This window comes from Drosophila mojavensis, unplaced genomic scaffold (assembly GCF_018153725.1).
Source record: "Drosophila mojavensis isolate 15081-1352.22 unplaced genomic scaffold, ASM1815372v1 contig_16, whole genome shotgun sequence".
Lineage (NCBI taxonomy): Eukaryota > Metazoa > Arthropoda > Insecta > Diptera > Drosophilidae > Drosophila > Drosophila mojavensis.
The window spans coordinates 8,267,439-8,278,798 of record NW_025318693.1 but is presented as its reverse complement, the minus strand read 5'-3'; the positions used below and the strand labels follow the sequence as shown (position 1 = coordinate 8,278,798).

At 37.7% G+C, this 11,360-nt stretch overlaps 1 protein-coding gene across 3 annotated transcripts; it reads left to right on the top strand.

The window, feature by feature from the left end:
- The first annotated feature begins 229 nt into the window (after positions 1–229).
- On the top strand, positions 230–9,000 carry LOC6573015 (neuromedin-K receptor). 3 transcript variants are annotated; one of them, XM_044007414.1, is made up of 8 exons: positions 230–677; positions 1,140–1,192; positions 3,046–3,789; positions 3,871–4,036; positions 5,791–5,923; positions 5,988–6,186; positions 7,240–7,463; positions 7,519–9,000. In XM_044007414.1, the coding sequence occupies exons 3-8, from the start codon at positions 3,273–3,275 to the stop codon at positions 8,323–8,325; spliced, it is 2,046 nt and encodes a 681-aa protein (XP_043863349.1). In that variant the 5' UTR covers positions 230–677; positions 1,140–1,192; positions 3,046–3,272; the 3' UTR covers positions 8,326–9,000. The 3 variants fall into 3 exon arrangements, with proteins under 3 accessions (XP_043863349.1, XP_043863350.1, XP_001999111.1); XM_044007415.1 differs by lacking the exon at positions 1,140–1,192 and having other exon boundaries at positions 7,243–7,463; XM_001999075.4 differs by lacking the exon at positions 1,140–1,192.
- The last annotated feature ends 2,360 nt before the right edge of the window (positions 9,001–11,360 follow it).

Sequence of the window (11,360 nt, the reverse complement as noted above, 5' to 3'; positions counted from 1 at the left end):
CGTCACGTTAGACGGGCGCCTATCTTACCGTCTCTATTGAGGCAAGGTGAAATATATGAATTTATGAATGAAATTATGCCACAGAAGCCATTCATGGCAACAGCGAGAGCGAGAGCGAGAGAGCAAGTGACGCCTAACAGGACGCGACGCCACTGTTAGCTAACAGCTGTTAACCCTTAACAGCCCAGCGCTAACTGCCGTTGAAATTGCCACACGGAAATTCAGTCTAACATTGACTGCGCTGCCAAACGGACGTGTGGCGAGCCGACAAGGAGTGAACAAAAGTTAAATTGGAGAGGCGCGAGTTTTGAATCAACCAAATGATGCAATAAAACTTATATGTATATAATTGTGAATAACAAAAACTAATAAAATTATTTAATGTCAATTGAAATATTTAGATTAAGCATATATATAAAAATTGTTAAACAAGAGTTTGACATTTTAAATTCTCCCACACAAACTCATAAACTGCTTCATTTATTATCGCGGAAGCTGCCTTTGACTGCAGGCATTGGCAACGAGCGTCTAGCAACAGCGCAGAGTTTGGCTAAGGATGTAAAGTGATATGAACAATTGTTGCCTTGCCTTGATGCGACTGCTCATTGATCCACCTTAAGTGACGGGAAATCAAATCAAACCGTTTTTAATGGCCTTTGTCATTTGAACGCAAGTGGGTAAGCTGAATTTTCATTTAGACTTAAAGCCAGCGGTTGTGAATTTTTAAGCCGCAATAACTGGCATGACCTTGCGCAACAATCAAATGCCTGGTAGAAAACAAGAAATCGACAGACGGACAGACAATTATTATAAATCGAACTCAAGTATTTGGGCAGCAGACAGGAGAGAGACATTAAGAGAAAGAGAAGGGACAAAGAGAGAATTATTTATTTTGGGGTTTTTTCGGTTGGGCTAGCCGACATTTACGCCTGATTGGGCTAAACTAAATTATTCCAACAACAAATATTTACAACGTCGCAATATTTCCTCAATAACAAACAGCAAGTGTCCTTTTTTGCGGGCTTTCGCATCTACATGCATACTTATACACATAAACATTTCATGAAACGGGTTTCACAGCAGGACAATCAAATTCCAAGAAAGATTTTATTTTTCACATGTCTAAATCAAATTTTCAGTTGTGCAACCGGAAAGCGCCAAGTGATTGTACTTCATGTGAAATGCATTATAGGTATTTATGAAAGATTTTAATTTGATTTTAAGTGAACGAGAATGTATATAATCTCAGTTGATTCCCAGAACAGAATACTGACAGTCTAAGAGAAATCAAGTAAATGGTAATTCAATTGCATTGTTAAGAAAATTTTCATATTGAACTATTTTTCTTTGTCAATAAATCAATTATATGTCAAATTAAATCCCTAGAAAAACTTTGGGCTGCAGCCATTTTATTTATCTAATCAAATTTTTCACAAAGTGCAGTTAAATTTCTTTTTGGTGTTGCATTGCACAGTGGAACTTTGGCTCCTCTTATTGCCAAAATCATATAAAAGAGCTTTAAATTGAATTTTCGCACAGATTCCTGGCGTTTAGTACAATGTGAGAGATTTGAACATGGAACTGCAATTTTTATTTAGGATCAGGTGTTTTGGTAGCAACAAAATAATTCGTGTTGTTATGGATATGTAACTGAATTTTTATTTATTTATTAAAAAAAAAAAATTGTTTTTATTAAAGTGGAAAACAACAATTAGCTATATAATATTTAAAACAAATATTTTTTCCAAATTCTTTGTTTATTTTTAATTTTATTTAACCATAAACACGGACAGCTGATATAACTGATATATACCTGAGAGAATATACAATTCTTAAGAAGTGCCAATAAATCACTATAATATCCAATTCAATTCTTGTGAGCTATAATCTATGAAAATTAAAAAAGACTAAAATATAAAAGTTTACTAAAATAAACCTGATCGTAAAAAATTGATGAAAAATTATAATTTGTATACATATTTCATTCTCTTAATAAAGCAATTAACTCATGAGAAATCATTACCAAATTTTCATAAATATTAAATAATAATTTCTAATTAATAAATTTGACCTCATCAAAGCTTTCTAATTTATTTTCGCTCGAAGTAAATTTTTCAGTTTCTTATGCGCCACCTTAAGACTTTAATCAACACCTATCCTTTACCTAGGCTTAGAGTTCAAGCATTAGATATACTAAAATTTTATATTATTAGCCAAGGCATCGATGATTCCAGGAATCATTTGGCTTTACCCCACTTCAGTTAATATCTTTGCGGTTTTGGTTCATTTTCAATCTAATGGGGGATGTTCGAAGAAAATGCTACCGGACGTCAGCTAAATGTATGCAAAAGGTATTCCGAATTCAAGGCTGGCAAAGAACACGAGCTGTAAATATGATTAATGCCAAGAGGCTCGCTCGTTGGCGTGTGTGGTTCAAAAGTTCGCACGCTCGACTCCTGTGCTATGGCCATGCTGCTGGCAGCTGTTAGATTTACGTATGCATATTGTCAACGTGCCAACGAAAAATAATGAGTGAATTATGAGCTCTAAATGCCATTTATCAGAGATGCTGTAAATTGCGTATACGTATTCGTATTAAGCCCCGGGCTTAAATTCATCATCATTGCCAGATCATATTTTATCTCGTGTTCCGAAAACTTTTCCCTCACTATGCTGACCACAAATACCAGAAAAGTTTGCTCCGTCTGGCAGCAACAGCAGCAGCAAACAAAGTGGGCGGGGAGGGGGGCCGAAACTATGCCAACAACTCTTGCCCCACAGCAATGTGAAGTGGATGCTGCCTATTTTTAGTCGAACGGAATTGCGAATAAGCCATAAAATTTCCGCATGAATTTCTATCACTTAAAGTGTCTCGCATATTGCGCAGATGTGATCAACCCAGGGCCAGGTGGCTAGCCACCTGTTGTAATCCGGTGCGTGTCGAAGCCGCAGGAGTCTCAGATAGGCCGATGTTCCAAGTATTTTTGGAAAACAATTTAAATTCATGCTTGAGACTAATGACTTTTAATGTTGTTTGCTTTACAGGCGAATGCACAATTTTTGGCTGTTTTTTGTTTGTGTGGCTTAGGTTGTTCTTTTCGGGGCCTGTCGTCTGGCTGCCGAGCTTATCAGCCATGTGCACAGCCAGCACGTCAAACATAACGATAAGTGCGGGCAGCAGCAGCAGTGACAACAGCAGACTATATTAATAACAGTGTTGGCAGTCAACACCAAACCAACGGGCGCCGATTAATTGACGCAGCGGCGACAGCATGAGGCAAAGCGTTGACTTTGCACTTGCCAGAAGCAGTGACGATGATGATGGCCTCAATCAATCATTCATGGCTCATACGTTGCCCAATGGCAGGCCCAGTCTGAGTGTCGGTCTCGGTCTCGGTCCGAGTCCCAGCACTAGCTCTGGCTCTAGCTCCAGCCCCAGCCCGGAGCTGTTGTTGCTGCACAATGACAAATTCCTAACACATGTCGCCCAAATGCTCAACATGACGACCGAGAATCTAACAAATCTGCTAACAGCAAATAGCACAAATGGCACAACAACGACAACGGCAACAGCAACAGGGACAGCGGCAACAACTATCGCAGATAACTGGGAGGAGTCGCCCACGCTGCTCATTTTCCTAACTATTTGCTATGCGCTAATCTTTGTGGCCGGCGTGCTGGGCAACCTAATAACCTGTATTGTCATTTCGCGAAACAATTTTATGCACACGGCCACCAACTTCTATCTGTTCAATTTGGCCGTCTCCGATTTGATTCTGCTCATCGCAGGTAAGTCGAGTGGGAGTGAAGTAAATGCCAAGGGGCTAACGTTGCGTATGCTTGATGTGCTACTTCCGGCCATCTTGTTAGGCATACCACAGGAGCTGTACGATTTGTGGTGTCCCGACTCGTACCCCTTCACGGACGGCATCTGCATCATAGAGAGCGTCCTCTCCGAAATGGCAGCCAACGCCACGGTGCTAACCATCACGGCGTTCACTGTGGAGCGCTACATAGCCATCTGCCATCCATTTCGGTAAGTGAGTGTGCGTGTATTGACCCTAAGATAACAACTAATTAGCTACGGCAACACTGGCTCATGGCTATAATTTATATCCCCTAACATAATATAGGCACACTTAATTAATCCCAAAATGTATATATAATATTTATTGCTTCTTACCACTTACAATATTACACGACGAAATTATTTCATTGACTTTTGGTATTTGGTAATTAAAGCCAAACTAGTTGAGATAGTATCCACTGCATAATAAATACCTTTAATATACTTATATATATATATATATATATATATATACCTTTAATGTACTTATATACTTACTTTTTACAGTAGTTATCAAGCATAATGAATATTTATATGGGCAGCGCTATCTTCCATCGATTACTATTATCTTCATTATCAAATGAAAACAAACAGTAATTTCAATTTTATTAAGTTTTTTTTTTTTTTTGCCCTCTTTTTGTGTTTTCACTCCTATTTTATCTAGGGTCACCTTTGCCGTTTTCCTAGCCACAGGGGATTAGAAAACTTTGCAAAGTTTTTCCCCATTTTCATTTACACATTTCAATTAGAAAGACAAACAGTTTGCTATTTTCGTATCTATTTGTAGTTGTTGCATGATATAAAATTAATTTTTAGTTGATCAACAGATTGATACAGAAAATAGATAGAGAAGATATATAGATTTAACTCAAACTCGATATTGAAGCACTAATATTCATTATTTATGATAAGAAAAATTAAAAAAAAAAAAAGAATTCAAAAGTATTAATAAATTATAGCAAAGCGGTTTGAATCAGAGAAGTCTTAAGACTAATAGAACTTATTAGCTTTACGAATTTTCTAAAAGATTTTAACAATTTTTAATATTTTTTTAATACAGTGGGTTGTTTACAGGCAGTATAACAAGCCTTAGATATACATACATATACCAGAGCTGTTGTTCTTTTTTTTTTTTCTTTAGCGGCTATTTATTTATAATAATGTTAAATGATAGTTCTGAGTATTGTTTACAAGCGTATACTAGAATTTCACCAAAATATGAAGGCATAAATAGGTCATTTGCCCCACCTTGTATATACTAGTATATTTGTCAATGGAAATGGGTCCCCGGAAAATAGTAGCAAGGGTGCGCTTACCTGAAAGTCCTTTCCTTAAAGTCTGTTCGTTTTCATACTACGCCCACAGTCCCATGCGCCAAGTCTTATTTCTCTGATTATAAATAGACTTTGTATTCAGAGGAACTTATGTAGGTGTTTATACAATATACAATATTTAATTAAGTACATTTTAATTCCTTAGCTTGCAGGTTCACTGTAGAAATTGGAAGGAAAAATATTGGCTCCCCTAGTCATTTTATAATTTACCAAGCCTAATAATTTGTTCTTACGAAAATTAAAATATGATGTCAAAGGGGTTTGTCTGACTTCAAGTCACGTCAGGTCTCTGAATATAACGACAAAATACAGACAGAGCTTTAGATCTACGAAGCAACTTAAAACATGTGGAGAAGGACTTGCGTTAAGCTCTTCTCATATTAATAAAATTAATGTAGTATAAATCTGCCATCATTGAGAGGAATTTAAGAACTGTAGCAATTGAAGTAACTAAGTACTTTTTCTGTTGCCACCTAAAAAGTTTATGTTTTGTACACACACATTCGCCCACACTCACACACACAAGCACTCAAAGTTTCATTAAGTGTACTTCAGTCATGTAACTGTCAGTTCTTAGGAGCATAAATTGAAAAAATGAAACATTTACAGGCAACACACCATGTCCAAGTTATCGCGTGCCATCAAATTCATCTTTGCTATTTGGCTGGCAGCCTTCCTGCTGGCGCTGCCACAGGCCATGCAGTTCTCGGTGGTTAACCAGGGCGATGGCTACTCCTGCACGGTAGGTACAGCGCTGGCTTAATTGCCCATCAAGCCGCAACTTTACTTGCCATTCCGTGTTGCAGATGGAGAACAACTTTTACGCGCATGTTTTCGCCGTCTCGGGCTTTATATTCTTCTGCGGACCCATGACGGCGATCTGTGTGCTCTATGTGCTGATTGGCATGAAGCTGAAGCGTAGCCGTTTGCTGCAGTCGCTGCCGAGGCGCGCTTATGACGCGAATCGTGGCCTAAACGCGCAAAGTCGTGTCATCAGAATGTTGGGTAAGTGCGGGCCAAGTTATCCGTTTGATTGATTTATTGATTGAAATCAGCACCCATTCTGCTCTAAGCACATTGTCGATTTTTGTCATGCACTCAGAGAAAACCTTGTCATATTTTTGTTTAGTTTTTATTTTTTTTTTAATATTTTCAAATAATTGTAAATAATATGATACAAAAATATTAAAATATAATGATTCAATTTTTATTCTATTTTTTTTTTATTTATTTTTTATATAAATAATTTTTTATCATTTTCCTTTCATATATGTATCCATTATTCTTTAATTTAATTCACTTTATAAATAATTTTAATTAAGTATAAGTGAAATATGTATTGTTTACAAACTATCCAACTTTGTGCACTCCCAGAGAGAATTCTATAGTAATTATTTTGTATACAATATATTTTATTATTTATTTTATGTATTTTATTTATTTATTTTTTTTTTTATATATTCATTTTTAGGATTACAATTTTCAAAGTACAAACAAAAATGTTGTAAGTTAAAAACATATCAAAATATATTATGATGATATATGGGTATATTTAATAAAAAATTTAAAATATTTTATTTTGTCAGAAAAATGTTGTATATACAAACATTCTGGCACATAAACTTCTGGGAATAATTTTGATATGAGAAATTTATTATATATTTTTATTGTCATTTACATATGTGTGAAACATTTATTAGCTTTAATTTGGGAAACACCCCATCAACCAAAATAATTTGTTCAGAAAAGCTATACTAAAATATTAAATTATTCTCTGAGTGTAGCAACGAGCAATTATCGCATACCCTCTAAAAGCCTCTCACTTGAACCCTCACACACACACACACACACACACGCACATACACTGATTACACAGCTAGAAAAGCGAAACTAAGTTGGCGACGCACTTTGAAAACTTTACGCAATGATGCGCATACGCCATGTGTGCCGCCATATACCTAAAACCTATACAACCATACCCTCCCCCACCGCCTCCCACACCGCACAGAGACCGAGGCCACCCCAAGTATTTGATATACCATTCTGCCCTCTTTGCAGTAGCTGTAGCCGTTGCCTTTTTTCTCTGCTGGGCGCCCTTTCACGCCCAGCGCCTGATGGCTGTGTATGGCGTTTCGCTGATTAATGTCTGCCGCTGTCGCGATGCCTTCAACGACTATTATCACATACTTCACTACACATCCGGCGTGCTCTACTTCCTGTCCACGTGCATCAATCCGCTGCTGTACAACATTATGAGCCACAAGTTCCGGGAGGCATTCAAGGTGAGTGGTGCCGGCAATCTTTGAGGTTTTTGTTTTCCCTTAATGTGCCTTGCAGATTACATTAACACGTCAATTCGGCCTGGCGCGCAATCAGCAGCAGCACCAGTACCACCAGCACAACTACAGTGCTCTGATGCGACTGCAGGGATCGATGCGGCTGCAGCCCGTCAGCTGCAGCAACAACAACAATGCCCTGGAGCCATATGGATCGTATCGTGTGGTGCAGTTCCGCTGTCGCGATGCCAACCATCAGCTGTCGCAGCAGGACAGCATTCGCACGAATACGACAACCACGACTATTAATAGCAGCAGCTTGGCCGCTGTTGGCGGTGCAGGTGCCGGCGGCAGTGGTGCTGCTGGTGGTGGTGCTGCTGCTGCTGGCAGGCGTCAGCGTAAACAGGACCTGTACGCGACGTCGGCGGGCAGCGCCGTGCCGCATCGCCTGCTGCAGACGCAGAGCTCGCGGCTAAGTGATGTCAATACACACGCATTGCTGGACCCGGAAGTGGTTGAAGTGGCTCGCAGCCATTGTGCGCCTGCACGTGCCAAACGCACGCTGCTGGCCACAAATAACGGCGCGTTGCTGCTGGCAACCGCCCAGTCCACAGAAGAGCCGCCGCAGCCCGCCACGCGCCTCAAGCTAACGCGTGTAATCAGCCGGCGGGAAGAACCGGCCTACAGTGGCAGCAGCAGTCTGGCCGACCAGGAGACGGCGAGCACAGCTACCACGGGAGGAGGAGGCGCCGCTGGAGCAGAGGGGAGCAAGTTTCCATGGCGCAAGAAGCGCAAGAAGCAAAACCCGGCCAACAACAATGAAACGGTCAGTGGCAGAAATGGCTATGCCACGCCCAAGTCGCTGTGATAAATGAAAGGCGTCCGCGCTGCAAGTATTTAGATAGCAAATAAATCTTTATAAATAGTTATTTCCAGATAGTTATATATGTATATACATATATCGTTATAAATGTACAGTGTGTTAATGTTAACTAATAGTTTTATTTAACTATTGTAGCAAAAGAGTTCGATAAAGGGCTTCGAGGCTAGGGATTTGCCTTGAAACTTGTTTTCTTACAGTTTTCCAGACTTAAGTACAATTCAGATATAAAGTTAAACTTGTCTTGCAAAGCGTTTTAAATAAATGTTATATATTGAACGTTAAAATGATTGGTGATTTTGTTCTTAATGTTATTCTTATTGGATTCTTATCAGGGCTGTGCGTAGCTTTCGAAATTTGCTTCTAGCTTGAACATAGGCTTGAATATATACAGAAATGTCTATATTTTTATGGTCTTCGCTGTTAATGCTATGCATATATCATATGCTAATATATCTACGTATATTTTATAATCGACATACATACATTTACAAATCTCTCTTAACACTGTTTTATTATTGTTAGAGCAGTCCTTCAGCTTGAACTTTAGCTATTTTCTAGTCAAATATGCAGCAACCGATTGTCATTTATAGCTAACCGAATATCAAATAATTAAATATATCAAACCTTATTAAAAACACGAAAAATGTACAAAAATTAATTAATTAAATGAAGAATATAAAAAACATATTTTTTATTTATTAAAAATATATTCAATAATATATAAAAAAAAAATAAAAGTAAATAATAAATTGTAAAAAAATATTAAAAATATATTAAAAATACATTTTCAATATTTATTGTCTTTTTATTGTTGCATAAACACAGCAAACACTTCAACTCCGGCTAAGGTCAGAAAACTTGTTTGCATGGAAATTTATGGGCCAATAAATGACTGCGACTGCATTAGCTGGGCCCAGACGATTTATGCCCAGCTAATGCGAGACTGCAAGTGACGAACTGACTACGCAACACACAAGTGCTTAAGCACCACTCATAAATTAAGTGTTTAAGCGGCAACAAGTATGTATACCACATATAAAGCTCTGCACATGCAACCAAAACCCAAGCAAAGCCAAAAAGAAAAGAAAAGAAAAGAAGACAAATGGAAATAAATGAAAAGGCTTCTCCTTTTATTATCCTTAAACACACTGCCAGAAGCAGCAGCTGCAAGCAACGATTCTTCGGAAACGGTAGAAAACTTCGACTTTTTTAGCTTCTTCTCTCTCAAGAGTTTTTTACTTCAACAGTTTTTTACTTCTTATGTTGTTGGCAGTTACTTTTTGCAGTTACGCTTTGTCTTGCTGCCCTTAGGAAATACATAAAGCAATGGGATAAGCCTTAGTACTTGCACTTGGCAGCTGGCTAAGTGCAAGGCAGCTAAATCAAGTACATCTACACCTTCTTCTACACTATACATTTTATATTTTTCACTGAGAAAACAACGTACAGGAAGTCCCTGGGTAACAATAGCTGCTCTAAAAATAAACATTTAGAAATAAAACATTTATAAATTTTTGCCCCAAAATGAAAAATGAGTTCCAAATTTAACACATTATCAAATGATTACATCGAAAATTGACATAAAATTTCAATAGCAAATTTATGGCTGGCTCTCGAGAGCCCAGGTCGCGAGACTCCATTTAACAGTTGATTAACTTAACATAAAATCAAATTCAGTTTGCATATTGCTAGAAGCAGTTCCTAAGCCTTCTGGCTTCTGCCATCAGCTAGGTCTGTTGGCAACATGTTTTGTCCATTAAATTTATTTTTCACTTTTGACAACCAGTCAAAATTTGAGCGATATTGAATGGCAAGCAAAGTCTTTGAACTGTAAGACTTTTCAGCGCGCAAAAAAAAGAAGAAAAAAATCGCTTTTTCCGGTTTGTCGTTGTCGGAATCGCCGCTTGACTGTCTGTGTGATCAATCAGAATGCAGAGGAGCCGTAACGAAAATTAAAGCTTTAAAGTCTGCTCCTATTTATACCCATTCATCGACAGTGAAAGAAGGTGGGTAGTCAGATTTTGTTCAAGAAATATTATAGATGGAAAAAGGGTTCTTTTGTAAATAAGTAATATTTAGTTAAGTTTAAGTCTATCGATAAACATCGATATATCGATATTGATCTTATATTATTATATTTTATTACCTCCACATAACTTCCGATTTATCTATATTTCATAGCATATTTTCCAGGACAGTTCAGTGTAAGGTATCTGTAAATCAGAGATACCCTATTACAGTAATTTCCTAAAAACAAGAATGCTTCCAAAGATAGTTAAGCCTGGTTAAGCTCGGACTCTAGTCAGGAACTCACAAAATTTATTTTACATGGCGTTTTCCCATTGGGGATTACAGCTATGGTAGGCATATTATACTGTCGGACTCTTTCGACATCGATTTAACAATTAATATATTCCAAGTCAGTCAGACTAATGATGTCTTCAAGTAACAACATTCGCCTAATTTATGAATGATTCTAAAATGATTAATGAGGTATCTCTGAGTCAGATATGCCCAATATTTTAATTTCTCCCCTAGGCCAAAAGAAAAGCTTTCCAATTCAGCTACAGTTAGGGTATATCCTAGGCGAATATACTCAACAAGGCCATAAAAAATACATTTGAGGCTCAGACATGATATCTACCAGTCGGGTACTCCCCACCAGCAGGCATTCTACTGCTGTAGCAGATTTGTGTGGCCTGTTTAAGGCATTATGCACAGGCAGCTATGGTCTATATGTATATATGCTATCTGTGTGTATATGATAAAAAGTCTATTATATTGTTTTCCATTGTCGTCTGGCTGCACGTACAAGTATGAAATTATGAGAGCTTTGTATCTCTTCATAAGCTGACATGCTCAAGTACAGATTTTGATCCCATATCCTGTGAGTTAGTTTATATTTTTGAACAATTTAGCATTTTTTCTTTTTTTATTTTTTGTGATTTTTGTGTTTTGTGGCTTTTGTCTGCGCTTAACGAGCAAGAGGGTAGCCTCAGGAAAGGTTTTGAAACTAGTTG